This window comes from Xenopus laevis, chromosome 3L, assembly GCF_017654675.1.
Source record: "Xenopus laevis strain J_2021 chromosome 3L, Xenopus_laevis_v10.1, whole genome shotgun sequence".
Classification (NCBI taxonomy): domain Eukaryota; kingdom Metazoa; phylum Chordata; class Amphibia; order Anura; family Pipidae; genus Xenopus; species Xenopus laevis.
The window spans coordinates 112,308,473-112,335,305 of record NC_054375.1 but is presented as its reverse complement, the minus strand read 5'-3'; the positions used below and the strand labels follow the sequence as shown (position 1 = coordinate 112,335,305).

Here is a 26,833-nt window from a genome sequence, read left to right as displayed (position 1 = left end):
AGAGGTCTTTGCTCAGGCTAATTTGGATACGGCGGGAAATTTAAATGGACGTATATGTTGCAGCAAATACATTACATTACACAAGTCCAGGGAACCTTAATAAAGAAAATAGAATTGTTATAATGCCCTACACATGAGCCCAGTGTATAGTTCATGTTCAATATGTTAAAAAATGTATGGGGGAACCCGGTTACCCAAAAAAATTTCTAAGGACTTTTGCAGGCTATCACTCTGAAAAAAAGGAAAAGAAGCTAGCGTTTTTTGGACAGTAACAGCGTTAGTCACTTCACCCTTCAGTAAATCTGCCCCTTGGCCTTTGTCTCAACAAAGCACCATGTAGACTAGAGTAACCTTTCTTAGGTGCAGGTACGATGAAAGGATTGAAACAGTAGACTTAAAACTTTGGGTGCATACTAACATCAGTATGCAAGTATTTAGTGGCATACAGACAATTTCAAACACACAATATAAAAATACAATTGTGAGTAGGAGAGAGGAAGTATTCTCCAATAAAAGCACAGAGAAAAAAAACATTTTACTACTAGGCAAGTCATAAATATATAAAATACACATATGTCTTTGCAAAAATGATCTAAAACTCTTTGGATGAAATAAATAAATAGTCTATATTTAATGGGTAACAGGTGCCTGGACTTTTCTGTGAGCTGGGAAACTGGTATATATTCTTTATATTATAATTCCTCTGCCATTTCCCAAGCCTCTTCAGGGGTGAGAGTCTAAATGTATGTAAAAGTTTCCATGCATGGATGCTGGTCCTGACAAAAATATCAGTGTGGTTTTTCAGGCATAAATATATTGATGCTTTTTACATTATATAAGATCTTGTCCCTGAAGTGGAGTTTTTCTGTAAAATCTAAAGGGGGGAATGTAATTAAAATTGCAAGCAATGTTTAAAATCGCATTTTAGTGCTGCTTACGATGAAAAATCATTCGCTGGCAAATATGACATCGTTCATTATCACTAAGCAAAGGTAAGCATTAACACCTGCCCTGGAGTTTTGGTAAATTGTCTGGTGCAAAAAACACTTTGCGACTGCGACATTTTATTACATACACTACACATGTCTGCAAAATTGTTCTCAAACTTTGTGAGGAAGTCGTTGAAGCCTGAAATCGATCAAAAAGAATGCAACCAATGAAAATCCTGGTTGGTAACTTTCACAATGGTCTTTGCAAAGATTTTTTAACAAAACAGATTACATTTCCCCCATAAGACAGAGATGTCAAACTCAGGACTCTGGAATGGCTGTAAATTACACCCCTCAGCACCCTACAATGATTGTAGGTATAATTTACAACATGCGCGGTAGGGTGAAAAGTGCATCCTGCCCTGCATGCTAAATGAATTGTTGGAGGTATCTGCCATGCAAAATGGAGCCCAAATGTTTTGTGGCCGCCCCCATGAATACAAGGGTGTCTGCATTCCTTTAGATGTACAGTAAGGGAACAGGTGCAGTCGGCAACGGGACCCTGCACTTACCTCTCGTGAAAGGACTGGGCTGCCCTGGGACCACATCTGCTGCACTTTGTACCTTGCACTGAATTTTTGATCTGGCATTAGACAGAGTGGAGCAAATGGGGTGCTTTTGTGCCCTTCAGTGCTACTGCCCTTGCAGCAGGGGCAGTAATACATAAACCCCACTGTGTTGTAGTTACAACAACTTCAGGGCAATGAATTAATTATTCCCATGCTCTAACAAAATATGATTGTAACTAACTCAAATGAGTTTATCCCATGTCACCAATCATCCCACCTGCACCTGGACAACTTACTTTGAGGCCTAATGCTTAAAACCGGATGGGCAGCTGCTCTTGAACCACAAGTGCCAGAAACTCTTGAGGGACTCTGAGTGTTGTAGCACAGGAACAGCGTAAGGGACATTACTGGATAAGCAACTCCATTGTGGACAGTGATTTCTTACATTCTTAAATGACCTTTCTAATGGAATGCCATACAATGGAAGATGCTTTGGGGGGAAATTGAAGTACAGTATGTCATACGTTCAGTGCCTTCACAGCTTTTGTAAGATTGCTGTAAAAATTAACCATGCTATATGGAAAAAAGGATTCCACAACGGATTTAGGAAGATATCCACTAAGATCTGTCTGAAAGAAGCTTAATACTTGGGTTTTCTCAGGCTCTCTGTAGAAAGAAAAAATAAGAAAAAAACATATAAAATACAGTAAAGAGAGGTACAGAAAACTAAGAGAATCACAGTCACAACATCAAAGTAACAGTCAGTGTGTTTATAATAATTGCAGGCAGCTATTGTAACTAAGCCACAGCTCTCATATGCCTTCCATAGCTCTACATTATAAAAATCCTCCATTACCAGTCTAATTATGACTACTCCCATCCTGCTCTTAAATCTTGCATCAGACAAGCAGCAATAAAATAGCAGGCAGTAAATACAAAGTGACATACGATCCATAGATTGTTTTATTTTAAAATGCTCTGATGTTGCTTTTAAAAGCTGAATATATAAGTTATATCCACCCATTGATTACTTGCATGGAATGACTTTAAAAAGCAGAGGTTTTTTTTTATTGACTAAACACAATGAATGGTTTGTGTTCCTAAGAAATGCAGACCACCAACAGTTCATCCCTATATATACCAGTTACTCTGACTAATTTGTAAATGGACTTTTTGAGCCAGGTGAATGGAGATGGAGGACTTTGTGAGAGCCAGGCTCTGTTAGTCCCTATGGCTTGTGCATGCTCTAGAGCAGGGCTGTCCAACTGGAGGCCAGATATGGTCCTCCAAAGGATTTTTATGGCCCCCAGTCTGCTCATATACAAGAACAATTACCAGCAGCACGCTGTGTAAATTGTAGTGTTGAAAAATTATGATTTATTCAGCCCAAAAACATACAATAATTATAAGACGCAATGTTTTGGGCCTTCAAGGACCCTTATAAGTTTCAAAGTTAAAATGATTGTCCCTTGAACAGTGTTTATATATATATATCAGGTCTTACCCTGGGACAGGTATACAAAAGCAGCCACATGGATGGTTAAACCCCCTGACAAAGCCTTTCTGAGGTGGGCAACCAGAGTGATCCACGTTTGTTGCTAAAATAAAATGACACAATGTAAATAAAACTCACATTACATTTGGAGACATTAGGAACCAAATACAGTAGAACCCCCATTTGATGTTTTAGGGGACCAGAAAAAAGGGTGTAAAATCCAGGAAAATGTATTATTATGACCACAAAAAACAGTGTAAAATGAGGGAATACTTAAAATCAGGGGATGTAAAATTGAGGTTTCACTGTATTTAAAACAATGCTTTCCCCAAAGACCAGTGAATAGTATATTTGCCACTTACTGTATATCAATCATATACTCGCAATTTGGAATAAAGCATTCCCAGGCCAGCACTTCCCTTAGTAAATCATAATATACAATGTGCAATAAAATTTATATAGTACTTTGCCGCCATTTTGTATTGTGAGCACTATTTAAAGTTTTATTGCACATTGTATATTATCCTTGAAAAAGGTCCCAAGAGGGACCGAAACATTGGAGCACTGTGATGTGTATAAAATAAAATCACTTGATTTACTAAGGGAAGTGCTGGCCTGGGAATGCTTTATTCCAAATTGCGAGTATATATATATAGCCTGACATCCTCAACATGCAATTCATAGAATAAGATTCAGAGCGACTAGGCCCATGAGCAATAACAGATATATGGGAACCTGAGGCTGAGACTGAAGCAGTCTAAATTATGGATGTCCATTCTGCTGTTCTCCATCTTTACAACATATACCAGAACTTTATTGTACAGCTTATGGCTTACTTTCTGGACATGGATGCCTCTATAAGTTTGGAAAGTTTTTCCTGACAAACTTGAATCAATATCAAAAGCCAGAGAATGTGGGCCCCAAGCCTGAGAGATCAGCATAAAGGCCATATTATGCACGCAAGCAATAGAAACCAATAAAGCCCTTTGACCTGCCACTGAACTGTTGGACATTACTTTTGAGTGATTCCTTTAAAGGATGAAAATAAGATGATAACTGTCTATTGTCTCCTGTTTCTGGCCATACTCACCATTAGAAGATATGGAGCCATCCTCATACCGCTTGATTAGTACCACATCTACAAAGTCTCTTGGGGCAATAATACCCATGGCAGCGGATGGGGTTACTGTTTGGCAAACTGTGATATCCTACACAAAGAACAAATCAAAAATAATGATAGTGAAGCTTCTATAGTCTTTTTAGAGATAATATAGGCAATTGTTTACTCTGCACAGCAGAACATCCATCTGCTCACAGCCAAAATTATGCAAAGCAATAAATCCACCAGTGTGAAGCAGCCATTCTTTGTGTACTGATGTGTGATAATTTGTTTCATTTTTACTTTCATGTAAATGAGAGCTGTATTATCCCCAGAGACATTCTCTACAACAGGTATGAGCAGCGTGAAGCTCCAGAAATGTTGTTGAATATAGTTGATCATCGCTGCTCTGTGAGGATTTGTAAAACATAAAAATCTGTGTATAGCCACTAAGGAAACTATTCTAGCAGCATCTATTGGCAATATGGGTAAATTACATCTGCAAGTGCAGAGGGCAAAGTCTGATTTTAAGTACTTTTTTTTTTTTTTTCTTCCATTTTTTCCCACCACTGCATGCGTATTTCACCGTAAATCGGAAGCAATTTCTCTGAAGTCCACTAGATGTAATTTCCTGTGTTTATGGTGTGAGTGACACATGCATCCAATTCTTTTAACACAATTGTGCTGTGTCTATTGATTCTGGGGCGCAAAGGTAACCCTGAACTACTGGTTGGTCCGGAGGTGGTGGTAGCTCTCGGTTTCCCCTGTGGAAGTTCAAAGAGTGCCTTTTGATGCAAATATCTTTAAAGAATGGGGTTCAACATGCAACTGACTGTGGGGAAAATTGCGGGAGACACTAGTCTTTTTAGCTAAGCAAAGATATGTTTGTTTACACACCATTATATATGCTGTAATCACATTGAACTGAATCTATCGTGCTATAAATTGTTTGCAAACATTGTTTTACAACATGAATACTTATATCTAATGAAAGTATTTTAATAAAAACAAATTGTCACTGTGAGCATCTGTGTGTTTTTATTTTCTGCATGTTTATTGCATGGCACCTGGATTCACAGTCCATAGCTAGGTAGGTTGTAAACTGTGATGAATATCTGCCTGGCTTTCCCATATGTAAAAATACATACAGATAGACCATATGAGAATTATTCTTTTATTAAAATCCATTTAATTATAACCACTGATGTACTCAAATATTAACGTATAGTAAAAGAAACATAAACCATATGTATATGGGTGAAAGCTATCCTGCTAAAACATAATGGCAATTATGACAACATTTGTAAAACCATATGGTATTGGGGTAAACAGATCGGTATAATATCTAGACCCGTTGTCCCTTAAATCCTTGTATGTTGTACTCACATCAGCGATAGCATCAATAAGGTTAAATTGATCTACATTATTATCCCATTTCACTCTTAGGCCACCAGGCTCCGGCTTTAAACATTCCCAAACATCTTCTAGTTTTGCTGATACTATTCCCTCCCCTTTGTACCTGAAATAAAAATACAATTGAAATCAGTAACAGTACATAGTAAAGGGTTCCTATTTACAACCAGAATTAATATTTTTACTCTTCTTCACAAATCTTGTACCATGTATATAAAAATGAGTTGAAATTAAATATTTTAAAAGACGACTTATTGTCCAGCCTGCATATGGCTGTACCGACTAATGATTGAGGCTGAAAACATAATGACCATAATGAGGTTGTTGCAGGCCTACAAATGGAGCACACAATGACACTTTTTTCATTTCAATAGAAAAATGTATGATAATCAATTTAAAAGTATGAAGTCATGAGTCATATCATACAAGTTTGTTGCTAATACATTTGGAACACTTGAACTGGTTCAAACAAAAAGGCCTTCCAAGGTTAAACTGATTAGCACAGTTAAGCTACTGGCCATACAAAAGCATTTCCACTTGTTTGGTGAGGTTGCAAAAAGAGCAGATCTGGGCCCAGTTTCACCACCCACATAATAGGCAAAATCAGAGTTGATAGGGCCAATGATCAGATCATACAGAGGGGCCTATGGAGACCGTTCCGATGAGGACCTAATCAATGCACCAATCTGCTAATCATCTGATGGGATTTTAAAACCTGCCCAGTTGATAATGGTCTGGCAGCCCATCAGTTGGCCTCATACACAGGCCAATAAGCAACCACCTCGTTCTGGAAGTTGGTAGTTTTTATCGCCTGTGCTAACCATTCAGTTAACCATTAGCACTTTGTACCCCCTATCGCAGCTGCCTAGGTACACCACATTGTCTGTATCGATTTAACAGCAATGAACTGTCATTAATGCAAAGAGCAAAATTCAGACACAAACTGCCCTTCTTACAGCTATGGGGCTGATGAACGTTTACAGGGGAGCTGAGAGGAGAATGTGGTTGACAGAAGGGCTCATCTGTCTAGGGGGCATATTTATAAACATGGTTGCAATGATACAAACATTTTTAACTATGTGATGTTTTCACAGTAAATGATGACATAAAATTTAATGCTGCAAACCATATTTCTGCACTGCTTTTTACTTCTAAATCAGCCCCATAGAGATGATAGACAGGGCCAGCTGGCATTTGTATTTAGGATGCTTTATCTTTGTTCCAAACAACATGTAAGAGATAAGATGGTGTTAATGCAAGCTTTGAGGCTATAAAAATGACATACAAATTGGAAAATTTAGCAAAGCTGTTTGGTAGTTTGGAGTAGAAGGAAAAGTGACTCATTATGGATTTCTCAGCCTGTGTATTTTCCCAAAAATATATGATTTTCTGGGGTAAATTAACTGTTTTTTTTTGCATTTTTGCTATGCAATCTTGTGGCTTTACAAACGCAGATGTGTTGTGTTGTGATTTATACAATTGTGATTTATACAATTAAGGGATCTTCATCCATATGCATATTTGGTACTGGACCACTCAGGAGACATGGGGCTTTCCAGAGAGTTTTGTATTTTCCTGCAAACAAACAATATATATATGTGTGTGTATGTGTCTAATATGTCTTTCTCTATATTATGTAAAATAGGGCATTTTATGGGAAGTTACAGTTCTGTTAGGGTGTATGTGATTTGCAGCTCTTAACAGACCTAGAAGGAAAGCCAAGAGTTGTAGCACTGTGTTCATCAACACTACATTCAGAGTGTGGTGCATAGGCCCCATGGAGCATTATTTTGCACCCCTTAGTGCTCTATCACTTGGTCTGGGTCAGTGTTTCCATTTGCCATGATATATAACTAAAGCTACTGTAGAAATACATTGTGCTGCACAATATGCAAATGCTTTTATGGCTCAACTAGAAGATACTTTTTTTTCCATTAGAGTCACCTAACCTCTAGAATAATTCATGGACTGCATACATGCATCCGGATATTAAACAATTGTGTTTTGTGTTTGCAACTATGTACTCTCATCTTACTGCAAAGGCATCACTGATTATGCCAACCTATTGACCTGCATCCATCACTATTAGCACTGCAGAACCCTGCCGACTTCATTGGAATGCATGAAAAGGTGCCGTACATTATGTTTACTCGTTCAGTAGTCAGACACAGTAGTACGAATAATGATGTCCACAGAACTATAGCTGAATACTATTTTTGTGTGCTGTGGTCATTTGGATGAGCACCTAGGGGCTACTATGCCACAATAAGCAAAGGGCTTGATTTGCATGGCACACAGAAGTACTCGTACTTGTGCCTGCATCATGGCGGTAATACTTTGACACTATATTTAAATATTAAATTCCTCTTTGGAATTGGCTTTTATGTCTAATTATTCTGATGTTTTATTCTCCTAAATTCCTAGGAGGAGTATGGTACTTTATTGACTCCTGACCTATTTCCAATTACAACTGGCTACTACCTGCCTTGACCCTGCGACAAATATTTGCATTAAAATGCTGCCTAATCTTGCTGGTACCAGGCTTTTGGACTTTTCCTGTAACCCAGTGCTCATCTTCTCCTAAATCCTTAATTTTGAGTGTGTTGGTGACAGTGTCCCACTGAAAATAGTCAGACTCTCCACACGCGATCCGAAAATCGTACGAATCAAGGATCTTTGCGTCTATGGCCAGCTTAACACTTGAGCATTGGGCTGCCATGGGACATTATGGTGTTCCATACTACTTAGTTACCAGGACCCATCAGACAAAGGGTACAGATTATTAGCCGACGTCCTGCCTGGGGCCCCTAAGTGGTGGGCCTGTCAACTAAGTAGAATATGCTCTAATTTAAAATTCTTTTTTATCATCATAGAATATGCTTAACCACACACCCCTAACACAAACAGGGACAATGACAGGACTTACCTGCTCCCCCCCCCCCGGATTACCCTGAGAGTCTTCATTTGGATTTATTTTCCCTATGGTAGCCAAAACATATGACACTGCACTATACTATGCAGTCATGAAATTAAATCACTCACTAGAAGAGGTGCAGAAGATGCCCTTAAAGCAATGTAAGCCTTATGATGCTCAGTGTTTATTGTGCTATGTTGCTTTTTTCCCCACACAGCGTAGCAACAGAGGTAATGATCATTAATCAGACTGTTATTCTGCACCCAGTAATGCAGGGACAATGCAGGTAAACCCAGCTGCCTGCCTGCATAGGGGATCATGTGCAATTTGTAATACAGGTATAAGATATATCATCTAGAATCCTCGGGACCTGGGGTGTTCTGGATAACGGATCTATCTGTAATTTGAATTTTTATACCTTAAGGATTAGTTCACACGAGGAGATTCGGGGAGATTTTGTCGCCTGGCGACTAATCGCCTCGTCTTCGGGCGACTTCGGAAAACGCATCGCCGCGTGCGCTTTAACACAGGCGACTTTTCATTATAGCCTATGGGAAGACACGCTGAGGCAGTTCGGGGAGATAGTTGCTCAGAAGACGAGGCGATTAGTCGCCAGGAGACTAATCGTGTGAACTAACCCTAAGTCTGCTAAAAATCATTTAAACATTAAATAAACCCAACTGAATTGTTATGCCACCAATATGGATTCATGCAGCTTAGTTTTCATCAAGTACAAGCTACTGTTTCATTTTAATAGAGAAAAAGGAAATCACTTATAAAAAAGAAGATTATTTGTTTAAAATGGAGTCTATGGCAGATGACCATTCCGTAATTCGGACCATTCTGGATAATAGATCCTAAGCCTATATATGCAAACACTCACTTTTTAAAACTTCATGTCATGTATAAGGCAGTAAGGCAATTATGGTTAAGTAGAAATACGGAGCTTAATGTTTACCATTAAATCACAACCAGTAGACTTTAAATCAAACATGGCACTTTCATGTGTAAATATCCCCACTGCAAAAGTCAGTATTTTACCAGCATCATTTAAGGGTATATACACATGAACGTTCACAATAGATTTTTCCATGCACTAAAGGTGTGCTCATTCAAGGGCACCTAGAACAAATGCTCAAAGCCAGAGCTGTTCTTTATATGGGAGAAGGAGTTAAAAACTGTCTAGCATGTTCATGATGTACTTGGGATGTGTCACGCACTGTCGCTCATATAGGGTTGGATGCAAGTAGTGAAGATTGAACATATTGTAAAAGTTGTGTCTTTTACACACAATAATATCAGTGTAATTCTCTCAACACACACACAAACAGAATACACAGATTACGTACACATTTCCTGTAAACTCTGCTGATGGTCTCCAGTAAACAGCAACTTCTCTCTGTTGGAATAAATAAAAAGTTATTCCACATTTAATTTGCCAGTTATGGGCATATGTATGTACACGATGACATAGTGGCTGATGTAGAGTAAAATACAAGCACTTAAAGGGGTTGTTCACTTTTAATATAACTTTTAGGGGCACATTTACTTAGCTCGAGTGAAGGATTAGAATGAAAAATACTTCGAATTTCGAAGTTTTTTTTTGGCTACTTCGACCATCGAATTGGCTACTTCAACCTTCGACTACGACTTCGAATCAAACGATTCTAACTAAAAATCGTTCGACTATTCGACCGTTCGATAGTCGAAGTACTGTCTCTTTAAAAAAAACTTCGACCACCTACTTCGCCACCTAAAACCTACCAAGCACCAATCTTAGCCTATGGGGACCTTCCCCATAGGCTTTATAAGTAATTTCTGATCGAAGGAAAATCATTTGATCGATGGATTAAAATCCTTCGAATCGTTTGATTCGAAGGATTTAATCGTTCCTTTGATCGTTCGATCGAACGAAATGCGGTAAATCCTTCGACTTTGATATTCGAAGTCGAAGGATTTAACTTCGATGGTCGAATATCGAGGGTTAATTAATCCTCGATATTCAACCCATAGTAAATGTGCCCCTTAGTATGATGTAGAGAGTGATATTCTGAGACAATTTGCAATTGGTTTTCATTATTTATTATTTGTGGTTTATGAGTTATTTAGCTGTTTATTCGGTAGCTCACCAGTTTGCAATTTCAGCAATCTGGTTGCTAGGGTCCAAATTAACCTAGCAACCATACATTGATTTGAATAAGAGATTGGAATATGACTAGGAGAGGCCTGAATAGAAATATGAGTAATAGAAAGCACCCATATTTGTATTGTTCTTCTGCGGACTCTTTCCAGATTTCAATTGGGGGTCACTGACCCCATCTTAAAAACAAATGCGCTGTAAGGCAACAGATGTATTGTTATTGCTACTGGCGAGCTGCTGAGTAAAAAGCCGAATGAATCAAAAACCACGAATATTAAAAAATTAAACAAATTTGCATATTGACTCAGAATATCACTCTCTACATTACACTATAAGTCAACTCAAAGGTGAACAACCCTTTAACAATCAGATGGGTCTGTTTCAATGAAGTGTTCAGATTCTGGGTGGCAAGTTGGACACTTAGGCCCTAGACCCTCCTCATTCCATGGCAAGCCTCATGACAAGTGGAGGTGTATGCCCCTGTCCTCATTCCCCACCCCCATCACCCCCCCCCCCTGCCCACACTAGGAATAACACACAGAGCAAAGACAATCCAGCACACTGTTATACCCACATAGAATACTGCCACTTCAGTATTAGATGGTGTGTCTTGTAGAGTCCCTAATATGTGATTAACAAAAACTTTGTGGAATTGGGTGTCTTTGGAAACCTAAGGTAAGCAGATGTGGCCATGCCCATTCCACAAACATTCTTCTTTTTAGCAGTGTGCCTAGAGTCAATACATGAAAATGTGTACTACAAAGAATATATGCTGTGATACAAACTGCAAATTCCCAGGACCCTTGACAAGCCATTCTGACTACTATTATGCAGAATGCTCGTGGCCTTGGCTTTTCCGGATAACGGATCTTTCCGTAATTTGGATCATACCTTAAGTCTACTAGAAAATCCTGTAAACATTAAATAAACCCAATAGGCTGGTTTTGCTTCCAATAAGGATTAATTGTATCTTAGTTTGGATCAAGTACAAGCTACTGTTTTTATTTTAATTACAGAGAGAAAGGAAATCATTTTTGAAAATGTGGATTATTTGGAAAATAAATGGAGTCTGTGGAAGATGGGCATTCAGTAATTCTGAGATTTCTGGATAACGAGTGTCCGGATTATGTAGAAGAAAGAAGTCTAACATCAATCAGGAAACATCAAGGTGGGCTATCTGAGGCCCAGAGAAACCTGCTGTGGTAGCTAATTCAAAAGCCTTATTTATAGGGATGCACTGAATCCAGTCACACACACAGTCACACACACACATCCAGCAGCTAGTATATTACAGGTACAGCATACACATATATAATAATAATAATATGGCTAAACATCCAGAGCCATAGATTGTATCCATTCATTTACTCACAGTTCTTTTGCAGACTTTCCAGCCGCTCTCGTCCGTGGTGTAGGAAAGCAATTTATCAGCGGCCGATTTGGCCAGCTCTGCGTGCTCCATTATTACAGAGAGCAGACACCTACAGTATATAGGGGGGGATCCGGAGTTCTGCGGGGAGATGACAACTGATCAGCTGTAGAGAGGAAGAACTGGCTTCTAGCTCCGCCCCTCACCTCATCCGGCTCCCTCCCACACCACGCCCACCAGCCGTCAACTCGTTTCACCTCTGCTCTACTTATATCATTTAACTCACTCTCCTCCATACCTACTTCTCTGACGGGAAATAACGTACCTGAATTTGTTAGAGACTACTATATTGTATATGCGTTTGGGGGGAGGGCTAGACTGCTGTTTTCTCAGCAAGAGAATATCCTGTCTCTGCCCCCGAGCTCAGTCAGCTCTTTGTTACAAGGCCCGCCCCCTCCCGCCATACTGTTACATCAATGGTGTCACATTAGCAACATATGAATTCCGACCACCGTCTGCTTTAAGGATTCTATGGGCCACATGAAAGTCAAATTAAAAAAGTTATTTCCTAACACAATCCAGAGGACATGTATTCACCCTGTCAGTCCATTATTAATTACACTTATATTAGTTCCTCTATTTGCTTTTACTAACTCACAAATGTTTTTAGAGGGACAGACTTTACTAAGTTTTTTGCTTCTATGTGACACAATTCTATGGACAGCCTCACCTTTATCTATGAAATCATTCCACATCTTCACCTGTCACTCTCTCATTTGTTTTTCTTTAATTTTGTGCATTAGCATTCTTTTTCTATCCCTGCACTTCCCACTATTCAGCATTATGCTTTTCTCCCCTTCACATTCTGCCTGCTATTCTTTTTATATTCTATTCTCCCACACTTCCAGTCTCTTTCTTTACAGTATAGTTCCCTCACCTTTACTACATGCTTTCCCCTTCTATTCACCTTCCCCCTTCCAAATGTTCCCTTCTCTGACTCCTTTCTCTCTCTACCTTCTCTTGCATTTATTGTTTGTATTTCCCTTCTGCCAAGCTCTATTGTTTCAGCCTTCACTTTTATGGCACATTTTCCTGTCTCATCTTCACATGCCTTCTTTCCAACTTCTATATTGTCCATTTCCCCTTCATGCTTTCAGCTTCTTTCTATTATCCTGCTACCCTGGCTTATAAATATATACAGCATAATCCATAGAGGTAGCAGACATTCCTTCTCTGTAGTGGTAACAAACCAAAACCAGGGAAGTTGCATAAAAGGATATACAAGATTCATTGATGACGTTTTCTGGGGGTTCTGAAGCAGGATCATCAAGACTTCTGAAGTGTTGCATTTGTTATAATAATAATATATATTTATATAGTAAAAGTACTTTTTGTGAACATAAATTCAACCCAACCCAGCTGCATATAACTCACGCATACTGAGAGTCATTGCCACGTTTTACCTTCTCTGTCTAATTCCAGCATGTTCAAAGCACTACTCACACCCAGAAGAAATGTTAGGTTGAATAACCACACTAATAAACCATTTATAAGTTACATTTTATATCATAGTAATCATCCACAACAATTTAAATAGATGTTTATAAAAAATAACAGTCCCCTCTTTACTTATTCATTGGTGGGGCACAGTATACTGTGTAAGACATACACATTCCAGACTTAGCATGGGTTAGCTATGTATGTCTATCCTGGTAATTCTTAGTTCAAAAGAATAAAATTATTTTAGAAGCAAAGAAGCAGTTCCTGATATGTGTTTATGTGGTTGCCTCTATTATATTGCATGTGGAGAGAGAGGCTTATATAGCATACTACAGAAACTGCAGCAGTTACAAGTAGGTGTGTGGGGATAGGTTTGTTCTGAATGATCGGGGTCATGGGTCAACCCACCAGCAATGGGGGTAGTTACGACAGCGGGTTTAGTCAGCAGCTTTGTTTGTTATAAATGTTTATTTTATTAAATTATATTGTGGTTTATGGATATTTTAGGTTGTTAAAGAGTTTCACAAGTTACTGTGGGAGTTGCACAACCTTCTGCCTGGTTCCTTTTGTAGCCAATACTCATGGCTGGTGACTGGTTTACATATAACTGTACAATCACTAGTTATAAGACTCCTCCCATGGAAAGAATTCTTAGCAGTTCCACTGAATTTGACATAGGGGTTACAGAAAAAAAAAACAAGAACACCAACAACATTTTTAGACTAACCCAAAAGGAAATAGTGGAGAAGGCCAAGATCCTCCCACTATGTTCAGATTTACCAAGATCATAGACTGGAAGATGAAAGGCAGAGGATCTGAACAAAAGACAAGTAATCATATGTAAAAATAACAATAAAATTGCATCATCACAAAAGTTTTTTTGGTTGTTGAGGTCATTAACCCTCAACAATCACAGAGCATTTTAATTTGTAAGTTGGAAAGAGGCAGGCAGAAAGAGGAAGACAAATCACTTAAAAACTAAAGCATGAAGGCCATTTGAAAAGTTTCTAAGAATAGGGTAATCTGTAACATAAGTAATATTAAGAGTAGTTTGTGTTACGTTACAATATTAAATTGGATATCCTATTCTTAGTAGCCTTCAGTTGGTCTCAATTTTTTATAGTTTTAATTGAATGATTTGCTTTATCTTCTTCTGTCTCTTTTCAGCTTTTATATCTGTGTGGCTACAAATATATTATTTTTTAGCCTCCATGTTCCAAAATCTTGTTTAAATCCCTGCCTGGTTGCTAGGGTATATTGGAACCCAGCAACCAGATAGATGCTGAAATTCCAAACTGGCTAGGTACTGAACTAAAAGCTGAATACTTTAATTCAAAAACCACAAAATAAAAAATGCCAACATTTTTTTGAAAGTCATTTTCTTTTGGATGCTTCACGAACTGGCTAGACAAGGTGCCACGCTTTTGTGGCTTCCTGAGGGAAACTTTATAGCTATACATTCACACAAACTAAATTATGCTAAATTAGTTTGTGACTTAATTTGCCCTTTTAGGCATGTGTGCAAAAAGAACCACATTTCACTGAAAGAGTATTATGGGATGATGCTGTCCTTCAAAGCATAGATATACAATAGCTTTACTCTGAACAATATTCTTATAGAGGATTGTAAATAAGTGGTGTTAGGCAAATGTCAGACGTGGTGTTTTTCTGCTGATGGACAGCCAAACCATGGCACCTACCCCCCTATTGTAAACTCTGAGGTGACTTCTAATATCCTAATATTTTCCAACAAGGGGTACTTTATTTATAATAATAAAAAAATCACATCAGTACTCACCGTTTATAACTGATGACATCACTAGTCACAGTTCATAAGGATATAATTTACATGGTAGTCATGGCTTTTGTGTATAATAAAGTTATATAATGAACGTATGTATGTACATTTGCAGTGTAAAATTCTAGGTTAATATGAGGTGTTATATAATTAGTGCTCACACCCTGCACAAGTCAATTGAATGTGTAATACATATAGGTTTCCAAACCCAGAAAAGAAATAAAGACCAAAAACTGTATGCGCTTCCTGTAATAAAACTTCCACCAAATGTTAAGTCCCTCTTTTATTAAAAATCTCTCGTCTCTCTGATAAACTGCCGCTCTCCCTCCAAATAAGACAGCACCCGCCCTGTTTTATTACGGGAAGCGCATACAGTTTTTGTCTTTATTTATAAAATGAGGTGTTATCTTGAAAAAAAAAAAGCTGTCACTTTTTACATCAGCGTTTGCTACCTGGATTTGTGTCACTGATTTCAATTATACCAGGTCTGAGGTATGTGAAATAATGGCATTATTTAGGCATCAGTCTGGCATACAAAAACACATACCTTTATAAACAGGGCTTTGTAATAAATTTTCACAAGACAATTGACAAGGATTCTTTGTGTTACCATGCTAATTCACCATGGGCTTTTGGTTCCATTGGTAAGTAAGCAACAACAAAAAGGATAATGCCAAAAGCACAATTTTATTAAAAGTACATGTATACAAAGCAGTATTAAATGTCTTTAAACACTATAAAATTGTGCAATTTAAGCTTTTCTATCCAGAAAGCCATGGAAAGATTTTCTAGTTCTCCTTCAAGTATTTCTGGCAATATCCTTTCCTTCCAGAAGACAGACACAAAAGGCAATGTCTTTTCCCAGGAAATTGGTTGGTGAAAGCCATCTCCCCCATATCTTTTATTATACCAATCAAAATGAACACGCTCAAGTAACAAGCCAAGTCCGGGTGCTGGAGGAATGTTGACCGTCTCCATCTGCATGCACTGAGGAAGAAAGTCTGCAGGAACAATGCCTTGCGCCACAGCTATAATCAAACCCACCATTTTACGAATTTGGTACAACATGAAGCTTTGACCAGTAACATGAATTTGAGCAAACTCTATCCCATGGAGGACAAAAGGTTCCGAGCATGACAAGTCCAACATATGTCTAAACGAGCTTGGATCCTGAAAGACTTTTCTGGATGTAAAATTGTGAAAATTGTGTGTTCCCTTGTAGAAAGATAAAAGATTGTTGATGTTGTGAAAGTCTTCCCTAGGCAATCGGAAGCTTGAATCAGGTGTCGAGGGAGCGCAACCAGAAAGAGCATATGTGGGCAACATGTAAGAGTAGGATCGCTTATCGCACATTTTCTTAGGGCAGAATCCTTTAGTGACTCTTTTCATATCTAAAAAAATGGCAAGTAATATTCAAATTCACCATCCACAAAAACAACCATGCATTTTGTACTGGCTCAGTGAAAATATCTATGCAAAAGCAAACAAAAGCCCAAGCAAGCTTTGCACCATTACCTATAACGGCAATCTCAGGAGGAAGATGTGAATTGATTTTCTCCACTGTATTAGAAGATGGTAGGAGTCTTACAGATACCAGTTGGCCCAAAGCAGAAACTCCCTATAATAATAATAAAAAAATACTGCATCCGTTAATATGAGCCAGCATACAACACAATGTGCATTTCTAGCTAGTGATTTCACTATGATTAAAAAAAATCATCCAGACAAAGCCTTCAATAACAGTATAACTGCTCGGTAAATACAGATTAAAGAATCGGTTTCTCATCATATGCATCAAACAATGTTTATTAAACCAAAGTAATCTAAAAAAACTTTATAGTTTATTCCATTTGATGTGATGAAAATCCAAAACTGTAGGCACCAGTTGCTACCTTGTCGGTACGGGCACAACGCTGGAACTTCAGTTGCTTCATTTGCATAAAAAATATCTCAGGAATGCACTGAGCTTGAATGAGAGCAGAAATCAGGGTAGATTCAATGGTTGGAAAGTTTGGCCTTGTAATGTCCATCTGCAAACAAAAAAAAAAAAAGCATATCAAGAGTGAATTCTCAGTGACACAGTTTTCTGTTTCTAATGCCCATTTAATTATCTTCCACCTTAGACAAGTAACATGTCAGATATCGGGGATGCACAAATATTTTTTTTTGCATTTGGTCAAATCCTGAGCCTTTCACATAGGATTTTGCTGAATCCCAAACTGAATCTGAACCCTACTTTGCATATGCAAATTAGGGTAAGGAAGAGAGGGAAAAATCACCTAAAAATTTTTGCAATTTCCTTAATCATGTGACCTAAAGTCACGTGGTTTTAAGGGTTAGCATTTGGTTTGTTCAGGCACCTGGATTCGGCATAAATAGGTTAAGTTTCAGACATATCAGTATATTCCTATCAAAAATCATCAAAATATAGTTATATGAAAGGAGATCTTCAAAAAATTTAATTTAATCTCTTAAAGGGCAAGTCAACCCCAAAATAAAAATTTGCCTAATAATAATAAAAAACATTTTAAGCAACTTTGCAATATACATTCATTATACATTTTCTATGGTTTTTAGTTATTTGTATATGTATTAGTGATGTGTGGGCCTTACACTACCGGCTTCAGACTTCCATTTTTATAGCTGGAAGCCTGCTTGCACCACCCCTTTTGTGACGTCATCGGCAGGGGGTGGGTCAGCGTGGTCTATAAAAGGAACCCGGGCTCGTATGGAGGGAGGGCGGGTTTGGGTTTTAACCGACCCGCACATCACTAATATGTATTTGTCTGTTGCTTTCTATTCTCTGCCCTGATGTCTAAGACTGTTGATACAAAGTAATACAAGACAGCAGATTAACAGATCTGTCTTTGCTGGGGAACCAAGACTGTTGTAACATTGTTTAAAAATTAACAACTGGGAATTAAGCCAATGCTTAATGACATCCATGCCCCCCCCCTCTTCAGTCTTAAAATCTACAGCTAGAATGCTACTTTTGTCACCCAAGAAAGAACTGCTCCTCTGCTTTTAAAATCTGTATTCTTGCTGCCACTCACCTCTGCAATCCCATCCCTGAGTTCCTGTATAAAACACTACCTCCACTTCTAACCTTAAATTCTACCTCATAGAGCGCTAACACTATATGCGATTGATACTTCTGGGTCCATTTAACAACCTCTGTAACTGTCTGCACCTAATTCTCTATTTCTGCCTTTCCAAATAATTTAATAGTAAATATGAATAATTTTACCAAAGACCATAACAGTGGATCATGCCAATATTTTTTTTAACTCTCACATGAACAAGTACCTGCATACCATGATAACCACGACCACAGTAGGCCAACATAATGGCAAACTTCCTCTTTGGAATCTGGATGTTGCTATTATTATTATTCTCCAAAACTTCAATAGATCCACTTTTGGTACCTGTGGGATCTAGATCCTCATGTAGCACGTCTTCCTCTCTATTTGTCATGCTCTGAAGGGTTAAAAGAACATTTATCAGATCATCATACACAATACATATATATTACATTTTAATCTGGAGAAGTCATCTCTGGGTTATTGCTGTGTTCAAATAGCAATGTCTTTAATTGTCAGAGCTACAATCAGTATTGCAAATAGAAACTGAACAACGCAAAGTTTCCCACAAGCAGCCCAAGAGACAGCAAAGCAAACAGACAGCTGCTGGGAAAAGTATGGGATGTGCTCTACATATTTAAAAAAAACACAAAAATGAGACTCTAAAGCTGGCCATAGACGCAAAGATCCGATCGTATGAATCATCGTACGATCGAACTTTCCCATCTCCCGACCTGCCACTAACCATTCAGATCAAATAAAGTAGTAAAAGAACAGATCAGCCGATGTTCTGATCGAACTTTCCCATCTCCCGACCTGCCACTAACCATTCAGATCAAATAAAGTACAAAAGAACAGATCAGCCGATGTTCTGCCCCTGACAGCAATCGTACGAAAGTTATGTCCGACCAAACCTAGTGACAGTCTCCCACTGAAAATCGTACGAACGGCAATACACGCAGAGATATTACCTGCAGCCGACAGAAATCTTTTAGCCTGTCCGATCGACCAAACAACCGATCTCCGCCGGACGAAAAATGACGGGACTCTCCACACACGGTCCGAAAATCGTACGAATCCTCGATTCGTACGATCAGATCTTTGCGCCTATGGCCAGCTTAAGTCGTGCCATCTTTTTAAAGGTATTGGTACCACTTGTACAATATATATTTTTTAAATATTTAAAAAAATAATGTTCTGCCCACACAGTGACTGCACATGCTGCAGCCTTTTGTGGGTGTCTGGTATGACATAGGACACCTTTCTACCACTAGAGATGGCAGATATCATCTTTCTCTTAGAATATTCTCAAAAAGTAAGCTACAGGCACCATAGCTCAACTAAACTATAACGCATTGTGGCTACCAGCAGTTTCAGGCATTTTTTTCTCCTAATGCTATTGATTATAAGTGCAGGCTGTGAAATTGCCCCTCATTTTCTGGCGTGTCTGTACCCAGTGACATTTCATTGGACTGGTGCAGACACACAGAGCAGATTTCTGCACAAAAATGCATAATCATGTTATTCTGAGCTGAAATCTGCTCCATGTGTCTGCACCCAGGCAAACACAGTGACTCTGGGTGCAGACTAGAGTGGAGGGGCAGTTTCTCGGTCGGTTATATGAAGGTCAAGAAAACTGCACTCGTGTGGCATTAGCACAGAGATCAAAACACTGGTGTATCTTCAGACACATTTTACCTAGTGTGATCAAAATCTATTGTGCTTGATAAGTTCAGTAAACTGGTCTGTATGCATGTATTTAAAACTAGGCTGTCCTATATGAAAAATCTCACAAATCTTGTTTTGAGTGATGAAAGCAACTACCTTGAGCACTGTATTTTTCAGAACAGTGCGGTTTTGTGAATGGTGTGACATTTTTTCAAATCAGATCAATCTTTTTTTAGCATTAGTTGAACTCTGCACAAAAATAGCTTTACAAATGTTTTAAATCAAAGAACTCATATTAACATGAATGGCAAAGCCTTGGATTTTTTTTAAATGAAAATTTCACCTTTAAATAATTGATCTAGCTAGACCTATTCTAAGCAACATTTCAAATGCGCTATGCTTTTCATGATTTTCAAATGATTAGCCTTTCATGGTCCACATCACAATAATTAATTTTAAGTTGAACTAGACATCATACACAAACTTCCTTTTCCATCAACTGAGCAAACTCTGTAAAGTAGATAAAATCATTACCTGACATGCTATCCCATCAGCCTTATGGAAGGGAGTTAAAGCAGTGCAGCATCTTTTCCACAAACTGAGATGTGATAATGTAATCCTCCCCATTTTCTTGCTTGATGAAAGAGTAAAAACAGCGCTATTTCATATTTGATCAGAAAAACTGCATCTACTTATGCATTGTACTTCAATGTATTTTTTTTTCCTTTTCGAAGGTATTTAAAGGGGTGGTTCACCTTTACGTCAACTTTTAGTACATCATAGAATAGCTAATTCTAAGCAACGTTTCAATTGGTCTTCATTCATTATTTTTAATAGTTTTTGAATTATTTGCCTTCTTCTTCTGACTCTTTTCAGCTTTCCAATAGGGGTCACTGACCCCATCTAAAAAAACAAATGCTCTGTAAGGCTACAAATGTATTGTTATTGCTTCTTTTTATCACGCATCTATCTATTCAGGCCCTCTCCTACCCCAGTCTCTTATTCAAATAATTGCATGATTGCTAAGGTAATTTGAACCCTATCAACCAGACTGATTAAACTAGGGATGCACCAAATCCAGGGTTCTGCCTTTTTCAGCAGGATTCGGCCGAATCCTTGTGCCTGGCTGAACTGAATCCGAATTTGCATATGTAAATTAGGGTTGGGTAGGGAAATCACGTGACTTTGTCACAAAAGAAGATTTTTTCCACACTTTTTCCTTTCCTGGCCCTAATTTGCATATGCAAATTAGGATTCGGCCGAATCCCAAATAGTGGATTCGGTGCATCGCTAGATGAAACTGGAGTGTACTTACAAAAGTGAACAAGAAACAGGTATAAATAGGTCAGCCCCTACTCAGGTTACACCCTCCAATTACCGTATATACTCGAGTATAAGCCGACCCGAGTATAAGCCGAGGTACCTAATTTTACCTACGAAAACTGGGAAAACTTATTGACTCTAGTATAAGCCTAGACACAACTACAGCCCTGTCTCCCAGCAGCGCACATTCTGCAAAGCGACCCCCCCAGCGATCAACCGGACTTCTTTGCAAAGTTGATGGTGACAGAGAATTGCCAAACGGATTACTGTGTGCATTGTCCCACTACCATGTGCAGAGGGTGCTGTTTGATATCGCCATCACTGTTAATCTTTCATATAACCAACAGAGGGCGCTGTGTGATATTTCCATCACTGTTAATCTTTCGTATAACCAACAGAGGGCGCTGTGTGATATTGCAGTCACTGTTAATCTTTCATATAACCAACAGAGGGCACTGTGTGATATTGCAGTCACTGTTATTCTTCCATATAACCAACAGATGGCGCTGTGTGATATTGCAGTCACTGTTATTCTTTCATATAACCAACAGAGGGCGCTGTGTGATATTGCAGTCACTGTTATTCTTTCATATAACCAACAGAGGGCGCACTGTTATTCTTTCATATAACCAACAGAGGGTGCTGTGTGATATTGCAGTCACTGTTATTCTTTCATATAACCAACAGAGGGCATTGTGGGATATTGCAGTCTCTCCCCAAGTGTACTGTTGGTATAGGAATGATTAAAAGTGACTGAAATCTCAGCTACTCGGGTCGGGTACCGCTGACCCGAGTATAAGCCGAGGTAGAGTTTTTCAGCACATTTTGGATGCTGAAAAACTCGGCTTATACTCGGGTATATATGGTACAAATAATTACATATAATTATCATGTGCATATCTAAAGTGCAAATAGTGCATACCTGTCTGTGACAATCAAACAATGCCATATCACAAATACATCGATCAATATTCAAACGGCGGTGTTTTCATCAATATCGGAGTGTTAGCTGTGAACATATAAAAAATATATATATATAAAGGTTTTCGTTTAAAAAAAAATTTGTTTAAACGAATCTTTCACACTATTCAATAGCAAAATGTCACTTCACTATTACAACTGTCAAAAGTTTCACATTATTAAAAGAATAACTGCTAGAGTAGTTCTGAACTTCATTCATTCTCATAGGGGACAATGTATTTAATTTATCTATCCACATTGTTTCTTTTTGTAACAGCCTCCTGTTATAATCTCCACCTCTAGAGGGAGATTCTGCAACCTGCAGTACCATCCACCTTAACTGCTTGCTGTTATGACCATATTCTTTAAAATGTTTGCTCACAGGTGTAACTTACTTCATTTTCTCCAAGTCACAGTTTTTTTTTTGTTCTTATGTGCTCACCTATTCTTGTTCTAATTTCTCTCTTAGTTTTTCCACATATGCCTTGCTGCAAGGGCACTTCAAAATATATATACATAACCCCCTTAGTCATACAGGTAGCGAAATCTCAACTCAATGTTAAAACCTTCCTTTAGGGATGGTTGAAACTCTCCCCTTTAATGATGCTGTTAGCAAAAAATATGGGTTGTTTACTTTTTGGTCGCAATAGATCGTCTTAACCAGTGTATCACCCAAATTCTGGGATCTTTTATATGAAAGTAGTGGTTTATTTTTAACCAACATGCCTACTTCTCCATCCTTTTGTAAAATCTCCCAATGTCTATATACCACTGATCTTATGCGTTCTGAGTTAGCGTTATACGCTGTTACAAATGGGACCCGATCCTCACATTCAGTTTGTGCTTTCCCTTTCAATAGTTCAACTCTTTGTACACCCCTCACTTTCTTTATTTGTGTTTTAACCAATGACCGGGCATACCCACGTTTCATGAAATTTAAAGACATTTCTTCCGATCTAGTTTCACACAACTCATTTTGGGACACAATTCTTTTTACCCTCAATAGTTGACTGTAGGGTAATCACTTTTTGGTATTGGGAGAGATCCAAATAAATCACCAATTGCTAGGGATGCACCGAAACCACTATTTTGGATTCGGCTGTACTCCCGATTCCTTTGCGAAAGATTTGGCCGAATACTGAACCAAATCCTAATTTGCATATGCAAATTAGGGGTGGGAAGGGGAAAATATTTTTTACTTCCTTGTTTTGTGACAAAAAGTCACGATTTCCCTCCCCAACCCTAATTTGCATATGCAAATTAGGATTTGGTTTGGCCTGGCAGAAGGATTCTGCCGAATCCTGCTGAAAAAGGCAGAATCCCGAACCGAATCCTGGATGCGGTGCATCCCTAAAAATTGCAATCACATTTTGCTGAGCGAGTGCCATTTAATTGCCTTTTGATTAGTATTATGTGTATGGAGTAGTGGAGCAGCGAAGTTCCCAGATAGAGCACCACACAAGTGTATCCACGGAATTTGGGTTTGGATTAACAGTGATGAAACTGGAGAGCTGCTAAACAAAAAGCTAAATAAACACAAAAACTACAAATGAATAAAAATGAAAACCAATTGTAAATTGTCTTAAAATAGCACTACCTACTTTATACTAAAAGTTTATTTAACGTTGAACAACCCCCTTTAAACCAGTATAGATGACTTGACATTGTTATAAACCATGCTGTACACTAATTGGCCAAAGGTATCGAGGCACCTGCCTGTCTATCATCACGAAAAACACATCTCCATCCTCCCTTTGCTGCTATCACAGCCGCTAGTATCTTTCTATTAGATTTTTATTGTTCTTTCTATTAGGTTTTAGAATATTGTTGTCCCAAAAATGCTTCTCTAGCAGAAATCACCTGTGGCCAAAAATACTTTTTACTTCATTTTTCCGCAGTCGCCTGAAGTTGCCTTGCAAAGAAACGTCTGGCGACTTTGCGACGCATAAGAAATTCAATTATTGCTGGTGGAGATGCATTTTCGGAAGATTTGTCACCTCAATCTCCCTGTCTGCCATTAACCTTATCGTACTGCAAACTTCTTTTAAAAATAGAATCATCTCCTTTTATATTTACCAATAATATATTCTACTATAAAGCATTGGCCCTTTGGCATAAGCCAGTCTGTACAAGTAATGTTAATGCTACCTCTTATTGTCTGTAACTAACAGGTCATCTCTATGGAATTAATTGGAAAGCAAAATAACTCAGAAGAAAAGGCATTATTTACAGGTGAATGAGATATCCCCAGCTGCCTGACCTGCTACACCAGCAACTACCCAAAAATGTTTTCCTATTTGTGTGAGTATGACCCATATGACATTGGCCAATGAAAACGTGCCATACAAACTAACATGCTTAACCTCAGCGCAACACATTAACGAATGGGAAACGTCACACTTTACATCCCCCTGGACCAAATCAACATTATAAGTTAACACGCAACTTGCCTTGCAGCACATACTATACAACACGCCTCTCTCTGAGCTGCCCCGCAGCCTATCCCTCCGAAGCTTCATGTGTTGCTATCGCTGGTCACGTGATTGCCCAAGTTCAATGGACGAGCAAAGTCAGGCCGGAAGTGATGTGGGCTGGATGCTCGAATGCGTGCAGATACTGACGTTATTAAGCGACGTAAATTTACGTTGTGAAGCGCACGGGTCCTCGGTCTACGGAACGCATTCGCCGGAAGATGTCCTAAAATGCGTTCCGTACGGGTCAGAGTGCTGTGGTACTGGTTGTTCCGGCCCGCTGCCCTCTAGTTGTAGTTTAGATACCCGGGACTTAATGCATTCTGTGAAAAGACATGTAAATGTGACCATTTAAGATTTAGCAGGGTTTACAGAGCTTCCATTTTCCCCCTGATAAGCAGTAGGAATTGGAGACCAAATAATGAGAGATATGCTTTTGGCAACATGGTGACTCTCTAGCGATGTCCCAGCGACCGTAGTACTAGAATTACTAGTAGGGTTCCTACATTTTCTGAGGAAAAAATAGCCCACCGCAATTGAAGGTTAAAATGCTAGATTAAATTAAAATACCATTACCACAAAGTGTCCTTTGTAGCTGGGCAGGGTTGCCAGGTCTTATTTTCCAAACCAGCCAAAGTCAGCTACAATTTTAGGGTTGCCACCTGGCTGGTAAAAATTATGGCTGATCCCGATGTTATTAATAGGGAAAAAAGATAAATATATATAAAAAAATATATATTTTTTTGCAGAAAAGGTGGCAACACTAGCTACAAAACTAGCCAAGAGCCACTTCAAAAGTAGCTAGGGTTGCCACCTTTTCTGCAAAAAAAATACCTGCCTTCCTATTCTTGCCATTTTTTCCCTATTAATAACATTAGCATCATGCATCATTTTTACGGGCCAGATGACAACCCTAAAAGTAGCCCAAAAATAGCACAATATTTGCAGTTAACAAAAAACAAATGAATATATGTGAAAATTTTCATTGTTTGCAAATTTTTCCATGGAAGAATATGGGACAGATTCGCCCATCACCTTGGGCTTAACTACAGAGGGGGGCTCAGGAGGCACAGGGGTCCCATAAGGCTCTAATACATATATAATTTCAATAAATATTCGTAAAACAGGTCAACCTCTAGACATTTTGGTGGCCAGCAGATGTTTGCCCCAAAATTGTCTGAAATTGAGGAAAGTCACTGGAAAATGAGAGAATGCTTAAGAGGGACGGTAGACTGGGGTACTGAGCCCAAAATATGTTAACTCTCCGACTTCTACAGAAGTCAGTCCCACTGCATGCTGGGTATTGAAGTCTTAAATGAAACTTGGCAGCTGGCAAATTGCTAAACAAAAACTACATTACCCAACATGCATTGGAAGATGCAGGCTTGGTACATTTGGGCAAGAAAAAAACTTTGGCTGGTTTCCAAAGTACAAACAAGCCAAAGGCCCAAGAAGTAGCCCAAATCCATACCTTGGCTAGTTTGCTAGTTCAATTCGGCTGGCAAACAGCCAACCCGACAACCCTGCTTCTGGACCAATAGAATAATGGCCACATGGGGGCCCTAGCTACAGGCAGAGAGAATAAAAGAAGCCATAGTTGTTTCAATAAAACAGAATTAGATCAAGATTCAGGGTCAAACTGTGAATCCAAATAGGCCCTGGCATTTAAAGTACACAGAGGCCCTCCCACCAGCTCAGAGCTCACTAAATAGTGACATTCTATAGCAAATGCTAACAGTGTTTAATGTTTATCCTGGTCCAGTGGAGCACTACAATCAAGACATGGAGGAAGAGATTTTGCTGTAAAATGTTGCATCTGATCCATCCAAAAGTCTTATGAGGAAGGGCAAAACAATACTGCAATCCTGGCACTTATTAGGCCTCACATAGTTCTTGTGTTTTGCCTGCAATTTAAGAAGAATGCTGGAATTTAATGTATTTGGTTTGCAGGTGCATTATATAATGAGATAAGTGCATTATCAGTTCAGAGTTGCAACATTAGATGAGATTGTGGCCTTGGAACAGGCCAGTGTGCTCAGACATAAGCAATGTGATGCCTGGGCCATAAAATACACTGCAAGAAAATGCACATCACCCTGAAGCAA

General features: G+C 38.7%; 2 protein-coding genes across 5 annotated transcripts; both read right to left on the bottom strand.

Moving 5' to 3' along the window:
- Positions 1 to 400: 400 nt before the first annotated feature.
- Positions 401 to 12,165, bottom strand: stard5.L (StAR related lipid transfer domain containing 5 L homeolog). The gene is made up of 6 exons (XM_018253144.2): positions 11,932 to 12,165; positions 9,769 to 9,818; positions 5,479 to 5,611; positions 4,084 to 4,201; positions 3,003 to 3,096; positions 401 to 2,164 (listed from the first exon to the last, which is right to left on the bottom strand). Exons 1-6 carry the CDS (start codon positions 12,019 to 12,021, stop codon positions 2,017 to 2,019), a joined length of 633 nt encoding a protein of 210 aa, XP_018108633.1. The 5' UTR covers positions 12,022 to 12,165; the 3' UTR covers positions 401 to 2,016.
- A 3,729-nt stretch (positions 12,166 to 15,894) lies between these two features.
- LOC108710302 (tRNA pseudouridine synthase A) lies at positions 15,895 to 25,003 on the bottom strand. 4 transcript variants are annotated; one of them, XM_041586807.1, is made up of 7 exons: positions 24,708 to 25,001; positions 22,220 to 22,306; positions 20,509 to 20,604; positions 18,533 to 18,703; positions 17,119 to 17,256; positions 16,742 to 16,844; positions 15,895 to 16,617 (listed from the first exon to the last, which is right to left on the bottom strand). In XM_041586807.1, exons 2-7 carry the CDS (start codon positions 22,244 to 22,246, stop codon positions 15,944 to 15,946), a joined length of 1,209 nt encoding a protein of 402 aa, XP_041442741.1. In that variant the 5' UTR covers positions 22,247 to 22,306; positions 24,708 to 25,001; the 3' UTR covers positions 15,895 to 15,943. The 4 variants fall into 4 exon arrangements, with proteins under 4 accessions (XP_041442741.1, XP_018106930.2, XP_041442743.1 ...); XM_018251441.2 differs by having other exon boundaries at positions 20,509 to 20,608; positions 24,708 to 24,999; XM_041586809.1 differs by lacking the exon at positions 20,509 to 20,604 and having other exon boundaries at positions 24,708 to 25,003.
- Between the last annotated feature and the right edge of the window lie 1,830 nt (positions 25,004 to 26,833).

Coding starts and splice junctions, on each gene's coding strand:
- stard5.L (XM_018253144.2), bottom strand. CDS start 12,021: ATGGAGCACGCAGAGCTGGCCAAATCGGCCGCTGATAAATTGCTTTCC. Junction 5,612..9,768: donor GCAGAGTTTACAGGAAATGT/GTACGTAATCTG, acceptor TTTTTATTTCAG/GTACAAAGGGGAGGGAATAG. Junction 2,165..3,002: donor TTTTGTATACCTGTCCCAGG/GTAAGACCTGAT, acceptor TTCTTTCTACAG/AGAGCCTGAGAAAACCCAAG.
- LOC108710302 (XM_041586807.1), bottom strand. CDS start 22,246: ATGGCATTGTTTGATTGTCACAGACAG. Junction 16,845..17,118: donor GTTGTGCCCGTACCGACAAG/GTAGCAACTGGT, acceptor TTATTATTATAG/GGAGTTTCTGCTTTGGGCCA. Junction 16,618..16,741: donor TCCTGAGATTGCCGTTATAG/GTAATGGTGCAA, acceptor CCATTTTTTTAG/ATATGAAAAGAGTCACTAAA.